This window comes from Ursus americanus, chromosome 25 (assembly GCF_024610735.1).
Source record: "Ursus americanus isolate L20-20 chromosome 25, mUrsAme1.1.p, whole genome shotgun sequence".
Taxonomy (NCBI): domain Eukaryota; kingdom Metazoa; phylum Chordata; class Mammalia; order Carnivora; family Ursidae; genus Ursus; species Ursus americanus.
Window position 1 is genome coordinate 40,630,528 of NC_142151.1, and position 16,857 is coordinate 40,647,384.

At 46.4% G+C, this 16,857-nt stretch overlaps 2 protein-coding genes across 11 annotated transcripts in view; both read right to left on the reverse strand.

Moving 5' to 3' along the window:
- Positions 1 to 666: 666 nt before the first annotated feature.
- On the reverse strand, positions 667 to 13,748 carry PRKAG1 (protein kinase AMP-activated non-catalytic subunit gamma 1). 4 transcript variants are annotated; one of them, XR_015721687.1, is made up of 12 exons: positions 13,605 to 13,748; positions 9,032 to 9,080; positions 3,757 to 3,866; positions 3,475 to 3,556; positions 3,318 to 3,376; positions 3,134 to 3,179; positions 2,977 to 3,031; positions 2,572 to 2,698; positions 2,083 to 2,248; positions 1,862 to 1,925; positions 1,478 to 1,624; positions 667 to 1,336 (listed from the first exon to the last, which is right to left on the reverse strand). XR_015721687.1 is itself a non-coding variant. In XM_045801140.2 (12 exons), exons 1-12 carry the CDS (start codon positions 13,611 to 13,613, stop codon positions 1,232 to 1,234), a joined length of 993 nt encoding a protein of 330 aa, XP_045657096.1. In that variant the 5' UTR covers positions 13,614 to 13,747; the 3' UTR covers positions 667 to 1,231. The 4 variants fall into 4 exon arrangements, 3 of the variants coding, with proteins under 3 accessions (XP_045657096.1, XP_087711935.1, XP_087711936.1); XM_045801140.2 differs by having other exon boundaries at positions 1,888 to 1,925; positions 13,605 to 13,747; XM_087855809.1 differs by having other exon boundaries at positions 1,888 to 1,925; positions 3,757 to 3,909; positions 13,605 to 13,747.
- Positions 13,749 to 14,131: 383 nt separating this feature from the next.
- The window catches only part of KMT2D (lysine methyltransferase 2D), a 39,481-nt gene continuing 36,755 nt past the window's right edge, over positions 14,132 to 16,857 (reverse strand). For all 7 annotated transcript variants that reach the window (XM_087855803.1, XM_087855807.1, XM_087855804.1 and 4 more), the window contains one exon: positions 14,132 to 16,788. In XM_087855803.1, coding sequence (XP_087711929.1) covers positions 16,696 to 16,788 — 93 coding nt within the window. In that variant the 3' untranslated portion in view covers positions 14,132 to 16,695. The remainder of the gene's footprint in view (positions 16,789 to 16,857) is intronic.

Consider the following 16,857-nt stretch of genomic DNA (forward strand, 5'->3'; position numbering starts at 1 on the left):
CCCTCCCCCAAGCTCTTTCTCACCTTGGAAGAATGGCAAGGTATTTTGTAGGTTCAAAGACAGTGCCAGCTCAACAAAATTCAAACACAGGGTCCAAACTTCCCTCATTAAGAAAAGTTGATGATGGTGGCATGTCTCTCTGCCTAAAGGAGACCCTCAGTCTCCCTATCTCGTGGAGCCCTAACGCTGTTAGGAGATTTTCCTGGGGTTCCCAGCTATGGTTCAGGCAGAGGGGAAAGTGAGGGAATAAGGAGAACTGAGGGGAATGGGGTGAGAAACAGTTGTGAATGGAGAGTTGGAAAGGCAGTAAGTCTAGTGTAGTGGTGAAGAGCGGGAGCTCTGGGGCCAGACTGTTCGGGCACAAATCCCAGCTCTACATTTTACTAGCTATGTGGCATCGGGCTGGTTACTTAGCCTCTCTGCCTCAGTTTTTTTTTTTTAATCTGTAAAGCTGGAATCATACCTACTATTGTTCTGAGGCTTAAATGAATAAATAGACGTAAGGCACCAAGAACGGTGCCTGACACAGTTTTGCACATATGTGTATGTATGTGTACGTGCCGTTATTCCTGTTGTTGTTAGTAAAGAGTTGAAGAAGCCGTATGAAGTAGGACGGTGGGAGTAGTGTCTATCAGCTACAGGAATCAAACACTGTAACACCGCGAAGAGGTTCCTCTTATTTTAATTAGGTTTGCCATGAAAAGCAATACCCTCAGCTAATCACTCTGCCCTCCTCCTCCACCTCACCGCCATCTCCCTTCATATGCACACAGCACAGGAACCCAAAGGCCCTCCTCCCCACTCCCATTATGGGAAGAAATGTCACTAAGTGGACTCAGCCTCCTCCATACAGAATGAAACAGGACGAATAAAAATACCTTTAGGAAGAGTGCTGTTGTGCTATTATCTTAGGGTGGGGTCAGGGGCAGAGAGAGAGGCAAAGGCTGGGTGAGGTCTGGGGATCTCTTAGAGATCAGAATTGGCCTGAGGGGCACACAGCCCATCATTCACCCAGAAAGGGGGCTACAGCTAAGAGGGCAGGGGCTAGGCTGTATGTGTGAGGATAAGGACAGCTAAAAATCCATTCTCCTTCCTCCCCGCCGCACCCTCCCCGGCTCCAGAGCAGGGAACAGAGTCACAATTTTCTCAAGGTTTCGTCTGTGGTTCCTAGAACTCTGGGCAGGCAGTGAGTGGGGCATATCCCCTAGTGCTGCCTGACCCCTTCCCCAGCTCAGAGCTTCTCTCCTCCTGTGAGCACCAGGGCCTGCAGGATGTCAGACAGTGATACAATGCCTTTGACCACATCATTCTCATCCACCACTACAAGTCGGTGAACCTGCAGGGAGCAACAGGGGAGAAAAGGAATGTTTAGTGACGGCCTCAGTCAGGATGAGCTCTTCCACGCCTACCCACCTTGCCAAACCCCACACTCAAAGCCGCTCCCCCCAGCTCCTTCTGAGGCACTGGCCTCCCCTACCTCTGCTTCCACCAGCCTGTTGATGATGGTCTCCAGAGTCTCATGCAGGTAGCACTTGAGGACACCCTCAAAGTAATGGGATCGATGTTGCAGGGCTTTGGTCACAGACACATCTAGATTGTTGTAGGTCTTTTCTGCTGCCAGATTCTGGGGAGAGAGAGGAAGGTGCTTGCAGGGAAGCAAGGGAGCCAGCCCCCAAACCCTGAGCCCACCCAACTGCACCAGAGGGATTTAGGGCAATTGTTAGCCATGCCCACAAGCCACACCCAACTCATTCCTTTTCAAATAGGATTTGAAAGCTTAGAAGCTCCTAAAACCCTTAGGTCCCAGAAGAGACTCTCTTCTTCTCCCTCTCCACATTCAACACCCCGCCCCTTTCCCTACCTCCCAGCCCCTCCGCAATCACTCACGATAACATCAAACTTGGAGTAGATGTCCACCACACGCCCTAGGGGGACAGAGGCAGCTCAGCAAGGAGGACCTGGCATCCGAGTCTCCCCATGCCTATAGCATCACCCTCCGGGCTGAGCTGAGAGACAGCAGATTTTCCCAGAACCACCCTGGCTTCCCTGGAGCCTTCCCTCTCCTTCTGCACAATCTCTCACCTTTCTCATCTACTACTGGCAGTGCTGAGACTCGGTGTTGTACAAAGATGCCCAGAGCCACATAGACAGGGGTGGTGGTGCGGACCATAGCAATGTTGGCGTAGGTGCCGATCTGTAGCTCTTCCAGAGACTTAGACATGAACTCTGGCTTGGGGAACTCAGTGATCTGAGGAGAGAACCATCAGCTTCATCTGCAAGACCCCCCCACACCACCCTTGGATACCCCTCCAACCCTGTATATAAGAAGTAAAAACCAGGGGCACCCGGTGGCTCAGTCGATTAAGCGTCTAACTCTTGATTTCAGCTCAGGTCATGATCTCAGGGTCAGGAGATCGAGCCCCATGTCAGGCTCTGTGCTGGGTGTGGAGCCTGCTTAAGAGTCTCTCTCTCCCTCTTCATCTGCCCCCCACGCCCCTATTCTCTGTCTTTCTTAAAAAAAAGAAAGAAAGAAAGAAAAAGGGAAGTAAAAACCAGGCTGAGGACACTTACAAACAATTTGAGGAACTTGAGGATGCGCTTGTGGGTGAGGATGTACAAGGTGTTGCCTGATTCCGGGTCAATAACCGGCAGCCTGTGGATCTTGTTTCGAATTAATGAAGAGACAGCATCAAACAAGCTGTGGGAAGGTGGGGGATAATGATAAGTCCCCCAGTGCTGAGCTTGAGGTGAGTAAATAGCTCCTAAGAGTATGTTTAAAACAGGGAAAACTGGTGATTGGGAGAGGGGAGCAGTGTTCAAACCAGACCTAAAGAGTGTGTGAATGTGTGAATGTGTGTGTGTGTCTGGGAGGCGAGTCTTGTTTCTCTTCTGCCCGCGGATCTTTGGGTGTCTAGGGCTGTAGCTACGCTGGTGGGGGCTCTTCCCCTTCTGGACAAATGGGTAGCTGGAACTCACCTGGCATTAGGAGAAATGCAGACAAGTGGTTTGAAGGAGTCCTGTAGGTACACCTCTGAAGGGAAAAGGGAGGTTCACAAAATACCAGTATGGAAAACCATTTCCCAGGAAACTCTCCATCCCTTTTTCCTTTTACAACCCCCAGTTCTCTACATACCTCTCCAAGTTTCTATCTTGTGTTCTTCCAGCTCATAGATCTGTACCTGGAAGCAGAAGTACAGAACTTGAGATCTGATCTCTCTGCTTCATTAACCCCTCATAGTTTGCTTGGAAGAAAGGAACTAGTAATGAGGGACTTTGGGCAGGCCCAGTGGTTTGGTCATTGGGCTTTGGTGTCTTACCAATGCTGATTTATAGTAGCGATGCAGGATATTGATGAAATCGGTGATGGTCAGCATGCCTAGAAGCCAAGCCAAGAACCCTCAGCACTGCTCAAAGCTTCCCTCCCTGCCCAGCACAAAATGCCAGTAATACTGTGTTCCAGAAACTTTTGCCTACCTACAAAACTTTGCTTCTTACTATCCCACAAAGGGGCAGCCCGTACACCATTAGTCACCAAAGCAAAGAAAGCCTTCTTCACCTGTAGCCAAAAGAGTAATCATCACAAAGGAAAATTCACAGGGTGTAAGACTTTAAAAGAACAGGGGTTGGGTATGTTGGGGAAAACATGAGACTAAACCCATATAAGGACAAGGATATTACCCTTGGGATGAGATAGGATGAGAGTTTTTGAACCAGAGGCTCCTAGGGAGGGGGATGGGAGAAGAGGATTTCACCCACCTGCAGGGAAGTATCAAATACAACCAATTTGGAGCTTGTGGGAATCAGGTCATAGCAGCGATGAGACTTCATGAAGGAAGTATACACACTATTGTTGGATTCTGGGGTCTCTGCATAGGGCGGGACAGTTAGAAGCTTCCTTCCATGCAACAACTCACAATCAAAAGAGGCAGAAAATAAAAGTGTAGTTTTTCAAATATTTAGAGCCTGATTTTTTATAAGGCCCCTTTTCTATCTGTTTGGTTCCTATTATTCCCAGAAAAACTAGATAAACCCCTTAGAAACTATTTCATCCAACCCCCATATCCAGGTAGGACTCTACTGGCTCCTCAGGCAAAAGACAGTTACTAACAGAAAATCTATTAATATCTTTGGTTAACCTCTTCTAGTCTGTAAGTTTTTTTCTCATCTTTAACTCAAATTTCCCCTTTCATATATTTAAGCACATTTTCACTTGTTCTCTCTTCTCAATTAAGATGTAATGAAGCTTCTTAAAATTCAAGTAAGCTTCTTAAAATTCTTCTAAGATCTACAGATGAGAAAGTCATGGTCCAAGTTGGGCCATTTCAGATCAACACTCAGTTGGAGCCCAGTGCTTCATTAACCTGGCCCCAAACACCCCGAGAGTCCATCTTGGGGTGATCCTGTGAATCAGAAGTCATCCCACCTACTCTAGACAAATGGGAGACCCTGGCTGTGTTTACCTGTCTATTCCTCTGATTTTAATTGCTTGCTCAAAACTGGAGAAGCAACCCAGAAAATAACCTCCATGTGCTATGTACTCTGCTATGTGTACTTTAAAAATATCACATCATTTAATCCTTATAGCAAATCTGTAAAGGAAATACTGTCCTCATTTTTCAGATGAGAAAACAGGTGGGAAGCAGATAAATAAACCGCTCAAGGTTACACCGTTAGTAAGTGGCAAGAAAGACTTAAACACAGACCTGATTCCAACGTTCATGATTTTAAATCCTATGCCAGTTGTTTTTAATGTTTGATTTTTTACCCATTACACAGGTACAGTGTTTAAAAAGCCAAACAGTTCTACAGATTTTGTCAAGAAAAACTGCAGTCCCTGGCACCTACTGCCCTGTCCTACCCCTCCCCAGAGAGGAGACCTCTTTTAAGCTGATTATTTTGGCACTTATTTCTAGGTCTATAAATAACAACCTTATATTGCTGTGTGTTTTTTCTTTTTTTTTTTTTTTTCCCATTTTGGGGCATTATCTATTATCATCCAAAGAATACGTGAAATTTTAGTTCTCCTTTTACCAGGACCCCAACACAAACATGCACTTCCCATCTCCCCATTCTTCCAGAAGTTAAACTATAATGTTGGTTACATTAGTATTTAAATAATTTTGACTAACTATTCATTATTCAGAGATAAGCCCAATGGTAAACTCCTGACTTTTTTTTTCTTCTTTGACAACTTTGTTTTCCCTGGAGTTAATAACTGTCTTGTCTTTTTGTTTTTATAACTAATTCAAGTATTCATAACTAATTCAAGTATTTATAACTAATTCAACCCCAAACTCTTCACCAGTTGTTTGAATCTCCTTTCAAAAAATTCAGAGGTACTAGATACTCTATCAATTTCAACCACCCAAAGAAGTCTCTCGGGAGTCTTCTGACCTGCTCAAATCTGGGCTGGTTTGCTGGTGTGCACAGCTGTCCTCCTGAGACCTTCCTTCATCACCATCCAGGGGCCCCGTTTCATGTCTCTCCTGTACTGGCACTCCTGTGTCCTGTACTCCATGTTTTCGTTTTTGTTGTTGTTGTTTTTGGTTTTGGTTTACTTTCTTGCTTAGGTGGTATACATCTTCCTGTAGCTTCCTGAGAAAGGATGCATGGGAGGTAAATTTTTTGAGACCTTGCAGCCTGCAGATATCTTTCAAGTATAATTTGACTGGATATAGAATTCTGGGTTTGAATTTATTTTCCTGAAGAATGTTGAAGGCACTGCCCCATTGCCTTCTAGTTTCTGGTGTGTTGAGAGTCCAAGGCAATTCTGATTCTTTTTATGTAACTTGTTTGTTTGTTTGTTTGTTTCCTCTCTGGAAATTCAGGATCTTCTCTTTGTTTCCGGTGTTTTGAAATCTCATGATGATTGTGCTTTGGGTGGGTTAATTTCATCCACTGTGCTGAATACTCAATGAGTCTTTTCAATATGAAAACTAATGTCCTTCAGTTCAGGAAATGTTCTTGAATTATTTCCTTGATCATTTCCTTCCCTCTGTGCTGTCCTTTTTCTCTTTCTGTAACTCCTATAATTTAGATATCAGACTTCCTAGACCGACCCTTTAAGTTTGTGTTTGTTTTGTTTGGTGAGTTATTTTAACAACAATAACAACAAAAACATCTTCTCTCTCCTAGTTTACGCTTCTTTTTCTTTTTTTTACTTCTTTGATTTTGGGGGCTTTTAAAAAAGATTTTATTTTTTAGTAATCTCTGCACCCAACATGGGGCTTGAAATCAGAGCCCCTAAGATCAAGAGTCATATACTCCACCAACTGAGTCAATCAGGCACCCCACTTTTTTTTTTTTTTTTGAGGGGACGCGGTGGGGGCGGGTAGAGGGAGAGAGAGAATCTTAAGCAGGCTCCAGGCCCAGCACAGAGCCCAAAGTGGGGCTCGATCTTACAGCCCTGAGATCATGACCTGAGCCAAAATTAAGAGTCGGACGCTTAACTGACTGAGCCATCCAGGCGCCACACTTGTTTGATTTTTAATTCTACTTTTTGGGAGTCTTCCACAATTTAATTTTCCAAACCTCCTACTTCATTTAAAATTTTTGCTATTACATTTTTAATGTCCAAGAGCTCCTCTTTGTTTTCTGAAAATTCCTTAAAAAAAACCATGACATCCTCTACTTGTTGCATGGTGGAAATAGGTTATCTGAGTACATATTAATGTTAACTTTTAAAGTTTTCTTCTCTATGCATTGACTTCTTCCTTCTATTACTTTTTTTCCTTATTTGTTTCTTTGGCAGGGCAGTTTGGATCACTTTTCTTTTTAGTTTAGAGGCTTTCTTTAGATGTCTGGTTATTCTTGATTTAAAGGAGCATTCAAACCATATTCCAAAAGTGCAGTCTTTTTTTTTTTTTTTTAAAGACTGTATTTATTTATTTGAGAGACAGAGCATGAGAGACAGAGAGCAGAGAGCACAAGCAGTGAGGGGGAAAGGAGTGGGGCAGAGGGAGAGGGAGAAATGGGCTCCCCACTGAGCAGGAAGTCCAACGGCTGGATCCTAGGACCCTGAGATCATGACTTGAGCCGGAGGTAGATGCTTAACCCACTGAGCCACCCAGGCGCCCCACAGTGCAGTCTTTAATGCTGATTGGCAGCTCAAGTGTACGTGTAACTCTTGTTGACTGTGAGCCGTTTAGATTGGGAACATTAAATACTTATATTTTTAGGGTTTTCCTTTCAAGGGGATTCTGGAGAAGATTATTTATTCAATTTTGTGCTTGAAGGGTGAAGTCTTTTGTGTCAGCATTCTGGAAATGAGATTGGGGAAAGGATGGGGATCTTGGCATCCAGTGCAGTTCACTTCATGCTCCCGTGTTTAGTGTATGACTTCAGCCCTCTGCTGGGCCTGAGCCCCTCTCTGGACCTCCAGTCTTCGCCGAAGTTGGGAGGAAGAGTTTCGTAGCTGCACTCAGTGGAGTAGGGAGTCTCTGAATCTAACTGCTTCTTATATTTTCAATGCTTCTCTTGGCTTTCCCCACTGCTAGTTTGTAATTCAGTTTTCTCAGGTCTGCTAAATGATTTACCACTCTTGCATCTGCTTTCCAGCTTCCAATTACTATTGTCTCCTCTCTTATTCTCCCTATTCTGGTGGGTTTGTACCTTTTGAAAAATTCTTTTGTGGTGGTTTTAGTAGGTTTTTGTGAAGGAACAAAAGTAGATGCATGTATTCAATCAACCATCTTTAACTGAAGCCCGTTATTGTTTTTCAAAGGAAACCTCTTGTGGCCCCAGGCTGTTGGCCTCTGTGGGACTCCAGTGTCCCAAGTGTCCCCCGTCTGGGAACTCCCCTGCCTTGCCCGAGGTGGCTCGGCTAAGGAGTTCCCAAGAACATGCCTTTTAATGCCAGTTTAAGACATGCTACACTGATAGTTAAATACCACCATTTTAGGCTACAGAATTATAAACATATTTGATTTGGCTTTCTCAGTATTTTGAAAATAATTTAAATCAGTTCCCCAATTGTAAAAATTTGAAGATTGACATAAAAATCCAAATTCTCGATTTTTTTCAAAATCAGATCTGACCAATCTAGGCTTGAATTTCTGAACAGTGACAGTTGACAAGACCGGGACAGTTGCTGCCTCCTTTTAGATGTGATGAGATCTATAGGTTGTCATAGTCATATGCAGCCTACAGACCGGCTTGGTTCACAATTTGAGTTTTTGACCCTTGCCTTGGTGCTACTGCAAATATACTCAGAAACATAAAATAGGCACTGATATCATGTGGCAGTACTCAGTTATGAAGATATCACCCAGATAATTCAAATATGACTACATTAACTTTTTAGGATACCAACAAAACGAAAACAAACATTTAAAAATTCTTGTGGAGAACTCATAGACCCTTAATAATATGTCCTAAGATCTCAGCCCGTATTTCAATTCCTTTGAGAAAGCATGTACTCCTAATGCCATAATCATGTCCTGGGAAGATCTAGGAGTGTTACTGGATAAAATCCTTTAAGGCAGGTACCTATAAGTTCTGCTTCTTTCTAGATAGTCTAGGGTTGGACCATTCCATTCTAACCAGTTATTTGGGCAGGTGCTAGAACTGCCTTCTCCTCTGCCCTGGATTTTAGGGTTTAGTGCCTGTATTTCTAGATTAGTTTTAAGGGCTTTCAAGGCCTTTCTATAATTTCTTGTGTACACTCAGTGGCTTTAGGGAGCTACTGGATGATAGAATCCTAGTGGCACTGTTTCTGGGCTAATCAGAAAATACCAGGCACCACTCAAACATGGTTAGCCAGCCCAGAGTTGCCTAGGGAAGTTTTCCCTCAAAAATTTCCCTTAAGTGGTGTGATAATTGAAAATATTAATCATTCCCACCCTGCCCAAGATTTATTCCTGGGTGATCCTGCCAAATTACTAATCCTGATTTGTATGGTTTGGCACATTATCTGGCCCAGTTTTGATTTTTCCCAGGGGGCATCCTGAGAGAGATTCAAAAGCATCCCTAAGGACAAGTTAGGACTGGGCTACTGCTTTCGTGGTGGGTTTCCTTTCTTCAGTAAACTTACCCTGAGGATGCTCATTTTCCAGAGCTGGGGAGCTATCTGAAGAAGTGACCTGGAGAGACAAGAGGAACAAAGATTCAGCCTATCCTAGGCTCCATCCATTTTAGCCGAGCATGAAGAGAAGGGCTGGTGAACTAATGACATCATTTAAAGCACCAAAAGGCCCTCTTAAAATATGATCTCATTTAATCATAACAACCCAGAGGTAAATACTATTATTAGCCTCATTTTCACAGATTAGAAAACTGATGTTCAAGAAATATTAAACAGCCTGCCCAAGGTCACATGGCTGGTAAGGGTAGAGCAGGAGTTTGAACACATATCTGTGTGGTTCCAAAGCCTATGCCCGTATATAACACACTGCCTAATGAAACATTAGATCTTAAAAGCTGAGACTAGAAAATCTGAGAATCCACAAGGTTCTCACAGATCTACTTTATAAAAACATGGAAACCAGAGAGACAATACTGCTTTCCCCCCAATACTAAGCTTAGCTGTAGACACTAGAATCATAGACATACCCTTTTACTATTAAGAGAGGACCACATCGGGGCGCCTGGGTGGCTCAGTGGGTTAACCGTCCAACTCTTGATTTCAGCTCAGGTCATGATCTCAGGGTCATGAAATCGAGCCCCACATCGGGCTCTATGTTGGGCATAGAACCTGCTTAAGATTCTCTTTCTCCCTCAACCCCCGCCCTTTCTGCACGCGTGCACGGTCTCTCTCAAAAAAAGAAAGAGACAGGACCACATCTGGGGATGATCCCAGCAGCGGACTATTACACACAGTTAAAGCTTGAATGACTAAGGGGTGGATGAGGACAATAAATGTTTTGAAACTGGGAACCTGATGTCTCTTAGCACCCTTGTGAGTCAAAGGCTCCTACAGCCCAGAGGATGCTGGTTTTCCAGGTTTCTTTGACCATGACAGTCTGACATTAGAGTGCTTTGAATACAGAGAAACATTCCGAACCATCTCTGGGCTCCCTCATGTGGGAACATTTGGAAATTTCCTTGTTATCTAGGAACCCAGGAGGGGTCACGATAATTTTAATCCACTGGAATCAACAGTTTTGGCTCCATTTGTTCTGGGTAACATACCAAAACTAACTTAAAGGCGTACTTCACCTCCATAGCTACTGCAGTAACACAAAATTAAAGGCCTTGGCTTGAACCTGGTAGGTTGGTGGTGAACGGGAGCAAGTTGGCAGCACAGCTCTAAATTTCCCTCCCTTCACGGGCCAGGGCGGGGGCAGGAGAGAAGGGGAATGATCTCCCTCTCTTCTCTCTGGGCTGCATAAGACTATCAGCTTGGCCTGGCATTTTGGCAAGGCTATCGGAACAACAGCCTCATCACTTATAAGTGGGAGAGAGGGCTGTTCAGTGATAAAGATACCCACGTGGGATAACACAGTCTCACACAGATCTATATACAAAGACACAGAAACAGCTACTCGTGTAGCTGTTTATTATACCCATCCGTAATACTTATGTACTGCACTGTGCTACAGGTTTTTTGTTCATTATCTATCCAAACAGGTTTTAAATTCCTTCAAGCCTAGAACTATTTTATATTTCTTTGTATCAACCATACCGTCTAGTGTCCTGCACATAAACCTCAACTGTTTTGTTTTTTAACTCTCAAACTGATAATGATAATGATGCACACTCCTGTGAACAGAGAGACCTAAGATTAAGTACAGCGAGAGATACAGACACCTACACGACAGAGTCCGGCATTACTGAATATGACATTACCTTTCTGCCTGTTTCTCCACACGGGAGGAGAATTATGTCCACTTCTCTCTGCTTTTAATAACATAGGAAACCTGAGAAAGCATGACTGTAATACATGAGTACAAAAGATTATTACAGAGAGACAGGCTAGATCTGACACATGGACTCACAGTTTCTTCTGAACTCTTGATCCACATTTTTTTTTAAGATTTGTTTATTTTAGAGAGAGCGCGCGAGCACACGCTGGGGGGAGGGGCAGAGGGAGAGAAAAACTCAAGCAGACTTGGCGCCGAGCACAGAGCTGGACGTGGGGCTCAATCTTATGATCCTGAGATCACGACTTGAGCCGAGATCAAGAGTCCGATGCTTAACCGACTGTGCCACCCAGGCGCCCCCTGATCCATATTTCTAATTGTTTGCTGGATAGCCACAGATGTCCCGAAGACTCCTCAGATGCTTCAGTACAAAACAGTATCTGTCCTTTCATCCTATTATTCTTACCGGGGTTCCCATCTCTGTTTTTTGCACTGCTCTCCTATAGGTGCCTGGAACTGTAGTATCCTCCGAGAATGAGCTATGCCAATATATCTGCTTGGAATCATAGGGCAGGGAATGACCTAAACTTGTCCTTAACATCTATCAACTAAGCTGATATGTTAAAAATGTTGCAAATCCATTTCTCTCCTTTCCACTTTCACAGTTTTAACTTAGGCTTTTACCTCTCACTTCTGCAACATTCTCTAAATTGGTCTCCCTGTCCTAAATCTATCTTCTTTTTGTCTTTCGTGCTGTCTCCAAGTTCTCTCACTAGGCATCTCAGGTTTGTAAGGGACTTTTATCTCCAGCAACTAAGAGTTCATTACTTTCTGAAGTAGCTGCATCCATTTGCAGAAGCTGTTAAGAACATTCCTAAAGCACACTCGCTGCGTTGCTCATAGAGCGTCCATGGCTCCCCACATTACAAAACAAAGTTCAAACTTAGTGTGGTATGCAATACCTCCAACCTGACCTTAGCCTACTTTTCTGATCTTTTCTCCTACTGCAAGCAAAATTCAAAGCTCCAGCAACATCACACCACTGGCTCACCCCCAATTAATCTCTACATATCCCGATTTCTATGCCTGTGCTCACACTGTTCTCTCAACCTGCAATGCCCTCTCCTAGGTTCACAATTTCTCCCTCCTCTATGCTTCCACAGTCCTTTGTTTGCATCTTGATGATAGCATTTATTACAGTCTACCTTCGGTACCAGCCGTCATTGGCTTGCCCTCACCCCCACTCCAGGCAGGCTGAGCATTTTTAAAGCAAGGGGTTTTCTCTTCTTCTTTTCAAAACAATTTCTATCCCAAGAACCTAACCAGTACAAAAAGTGTGAGGGCTAGATTAGAAAAGCTATATAAAAATGTTTTGTAAACCATAATACATTTATGAGTAAGTAAAATAAAAACTGATAGGTTATTTTGCATTTAATGGAATCAGACCTTTTATTCTTTATTATCATTACTACTACTACTACTACTACTACTACTACTACTACTACTACGTAAACTCGGTGCCCAAGATGGAGTTAGAACTCATGACTCTGAGATCAAGAGTCACATGCTCTCCTGACTGAGCCAGCCAGGCACCCCAGACCTTTTATTCTTTTTTTTTTTTTTAAGATTTTATTTATTTATTCGACAGAGATAGAGACAGCCAGCGAGAGAGGGAACACAAGCAGGGGGAGTGGGAGAGGAAGAAGCAGGCTCACAGCAGAGGAGCCCGATGTGGGGCTCGATCCCACAACGCCGGGATCACGCCCTGAGCTGAAGGCAGACGCTTAACCACTGTGCCACCCAGGCGCCCCCCAGACCTTTTATTCTTGTTCAAAATTCCCTTAATCTGTAAGAGCTGACTCCCTTGCCTGGGTGACCAAATGCAAATCACTTTACCACTTTCGTCTGTTTTCTCCTTTACAACTTGAGAGACAGGACCTCTCTGCAGGCAGAGAAAGGGTATGGTAAAGGAATTACTATGGGCATGGGATTGACCCAAAGAAAGATGAATCTGCCAGTAACAGATGATGAAAACCAAGACACGAAAGAGTCACTCTTCCTGACAGAGGATATTTGGTTCCAGAGTGCTAGAAAAAGGCTCCTGAGAGTGACAGTGGATCCAAACATGTAGCAGGCTACCTGCAGCATCTCTGGGAGGATGACAGGGACCTGCCACAACTGATCAGTGCCTGCTAGCCAAGAATGATCTATGCCAACACGCCTGCTTAGAATTGCAGAGCAGGGCATAACCTAAACTTGTCCAGGGACACAGCGGCCTCTAACACGAAAAGATTCCCTCCTTCAGGGAAAGCCCACTTTTCAGTCTTATTAAGGCAATGTGATTTCGCTAGACAACTCGAAGCAGTATAAAAGTCCTGATCTCCCTCCTGCCAGCGACTGCAGGGCTCACACTCAGACAACCGGGGGCCAGGTGCTACCCGCAAGCGGGAGTCCCTCGGAAGCCCCCTGTCTTACCCAGGAAAGCCGGATCACAACCCTGCTCTCTCTGGCAAACCTCTAAAGGTTTGAGGTGCTAAGAGGAAAGGAGGCCCGAGATCGCCGAGGTATGCTCGGGTTCCTAACAGAGAGCAAAGAGTCACTGCCAGCTCGGGCTGAGAGCACCGCGGACGTAAGGTAGGCACCGCGCGGCCCAGTCCTAGGAGATGCACTCAGCAGAGGGGCAGGGTCACGGGACAGGACAGACACCGGCTTCTCGTGCAGCGCCGGTCCCTGCCCAGGCCTCCCTGTCCCCTAACGGGGTCTCGGGCTCCACAGCGCCCCCCGCCGCCCTCCCGGGCTCCTCACCGTCTCCATTTCAAGACGCGCTGACTGGGTTCTCTCGCTTTAGGAAGCTCTCTGGGAGCCGGGCGGGAGGGGCGGAGGGCGGCACAGGCCCCGCCCCACGTCCGGTACCGCGACACCACTTCCGCCTACGACAGACACACGCAAGCCAAGGGCGGAAGGCGGGGAGTTCACTCTTCCGGCGTGGCCTGACCTGAGTAACCGCCCTCCCCCGGGTCCTCTTGGACCTTACGGATCCGCCGACGGCGAGGGTGACTGGACGGAGCCGCTTGTATTTAAAATGTTCTTTTTTTATTTGTCGTTTAAAAACAAACTTGGAAGAAGCAAAATCCAAAACTTGCCCTTTGCCTCTTGCAACATAAATTATGTACAGTTCAGAATGATCGCTGATACAAAACATGCCAAGGACAGGGCGCTGGGGGTGGAGGGAGAGAGGGCGCTTTAAAAAAGGGAATCATTTCATCCGTTGTTACGAAGGACCAACCTTGCTGTACAGGATACACACAACACAAAATAAAGTCTTCACGGGATTCACACTTGTCAGCGATTTATTTTTTAAAAAGGGGGAGGGTCCTGGAGGTGAGGGGAGAAGACTGTAAAAGGGAAAAACTGAAAATTGAATATGTGCAAGTGTAAACCAACCCAAAATACAAACACGGGGGGGGGGGGAGGAGAGGAGGGAATTCAGATGCAATTATACAGGCGGGGTACTTAAAAAAACAAAAAACAAAACAAAAAAAAACCAACAACCAAAATTCCAACCTTGTAGCTTGGGTCTGAGTTAGTTTATATAAAAATTAAAAACTGTATAAGGTTTCTTCACTAAATTCTACAGGACTATCGGATATCTAGCATATGCTTACAAAGTCTGCCCCATCCCCTTTTCCCAATCCCAGGGCCGGCTCAAGCCCCAACCAGAGCCTGACTCACAGGAGCCAATCTCCCCCTCCCTGTAGCCTAGACCTTTTGCTCTTGGAAAAGGAATATCCAGTGGCTTTGGGGGCAGCAGCCCAGTCTCCCCACTGTCTGATTTAATGACACTGGTTTCTGTGGGGGTGGGGGGATGTTATTTTTTTTAACATTTGCAGCTTGAAACAGTTGAGGAAGCAGCTTAAAAAAAAAAAAAAACCTCCCTACCCCCATCAATCCGCAACCCCCCAAATTCAAAAACAAAACAAAACAAAACCTAAAATCACAACAGCGACCTTGCTCCCCCTCCAGCAGGCCCGCCCATCCACCGCCACCAAGCCCACCCCTACACTCCAGACATTTGATTCTTGAAAATATTAATTACAAAATGCCCTTGCCCACAGCCCCTAGGAGAGAACTGCATATAAGCTTCATCTTCATCCCCACACTCCCTACTCGAGAGGGGTCTGGGGCCTCACCCACCCCCAACCTACCCCTACCCCCCAGGAAGAGGTTCAACTGCAGCACAAGCTTGGGCAGAAAGGGGAAGGAAAGGGAGGCAGGGAACCCATCACCCTCTGGCTCCCCCTGGGGCCAGCTCACTTTTGTGCGTTATAACATAGTCCAACTATACAACAGGGGTGAGAATTGCCCAGCCTCTATACCCCCACCTTACAGCAGTCACAGCCAGGGGGTGGGGAGGAGGGGGTGAGGAAAAGGGCGGTAGGTTGGGTAATGGAGGGGGCCCCCCCACAAGGGGAGCTCCATGTGTCCGCCCCACGCCCCCCTACCATTTATAAACTGGTTTTGTAAAAAGAAAATAGATATATTTATATAGAATATATAAAGCACAAAAATTAGTAGTTTTACATTTGCTCTCCCCGGGGGTGGGGGGAGAGGGGAGGGTTCTCACCTCCAGCCGGCTCCCCCATTCCCCACAAGACTATGTACAATCCCATGTATAAATAGATAAATACCCCCCACCCTCCCCGCGCTGACACTAAGCTCCCCCACCCCCACATCACCACCCCTTCCCACCAGACCAGCAGCAGTTTGGTGACTGAGGGAAAGTGGGAGCTCCGGGCCACACCCTGCCTCACTGGGTATGGGCATGCCACTCAGGGATAGCCCTCACCCTACCACCCACCCACCCCATCCAGGGGCTGGAGGGCAAATGGGCTCATGATGGGGTTGGGAAAACAGGAGGGAGATATCCTGGTCCTAGGTTTAGCACACCCCTCCTGCCCCCATGTCCAGATGGAGAAGGAAGTCCTAGAGCAACTAGGGGCCAGTTATCCCCAATCTTCATCATCATTAGCCTCAACCACCATCCCATGCCCATAATTAAAAACAAAGATGGATTTTTTGTTGTTGTTTTTCTTCCTCTTCCTACCCCCCTTCCACCCACTCAGAAGAGGGCAGTGAGGCGGAAGAGAGGGTCGGGGCAGTAGGGGGCTTGGAGAGGGTCTCACATTTCAAAACAGCAAAAAATCCAACACTTAAATGAGGTAGGTGTGGGTGCGGGGTCTCCTTGCCCGGCTTGCCTGGCTTGCCCTCCTGGGCAGCTGGGCGCCTCTTTCCCGTTCATGTTGCATTTGTCAGAGTGGAAAACAAGGAAACACAACCCATAGAGAGACAGAAACACAGAGGAGAAGAGGGAGACAGAGACAGATTGAGAGGAAAGGGGATGGGAGTGAGGGTGGGGGCAGGACCCGGCAGGCAGGGCCAGGTGTGGGACCCGGCCTTTGGGATTGTCAAGCTTAGTCAAGTCTCTTTGCAGCCTTGAGTTGGGCCGGAGAGGTCGGTGGGAGCAGCAGGGCTGTGAGGCCCGGCCACACATCCTCCTCCCCCCTCCCTGCTGCCTCCCAGTTGCTTCTGGGTAGTTCCCGGCCCATATCCCCCTCAAACCTGAGATGCCCAATGGCTGCTTCTGTCTGGCCCCTCCTGGAGCTGGGGGCAGAGATGCCAGCCTGGGGGCCGGTGGCGGGGAAGAGGGTTGTCCCTGGTGCCCAGGGTGGGCTTGGCCTAGGGCCCTCTGCCCCAGCCTCCTGCTCCAGGGGCTCCGGTCAGCCGGCAGCCCCAGCCCTGGGTCCTGGCTCTGGCTGCTACCTCTCTTCCCCCTCATCCCTTTCAGGGAAGAGGTTGGGGGTGGGGGGACTCCCCTGCCTGGTAGCCTCTAAGCTTCTTAGTTCATCCATTTTCGACAATTCCAGGCTCCACAGTGGCAGGGGATCTTGTGCTGATCGTCCTCAAAGTCAAACTGATAGTCATAGGTCAGCTGGAATGAGAAGAGGGTAGAATCGATGCCAGCCCCCCAGAGGGAACGGGGGGAGGGCAGAGATCTGAT

Bases quoted from the DNA above. Each gene is read 5' to 3' on its own strand.
- PRKAG1 (XM_045801140.2), bottom strand. The intron at 3,377-3,474 runs GTAGGCAAAAGT...CTTGGCTTCTAG, and splicing joins TAAGAAGCAAAGTTTTGTAG to GCATGCTGACCATCACCGAT. The intron at 2,699-2,976 runs GTGAGTTCCAGC...ACCTTCCCACAG, and splicing joins TGCATTTCTCCTAATGCCAG to CTTGTTTGATGCTGTCTCTT.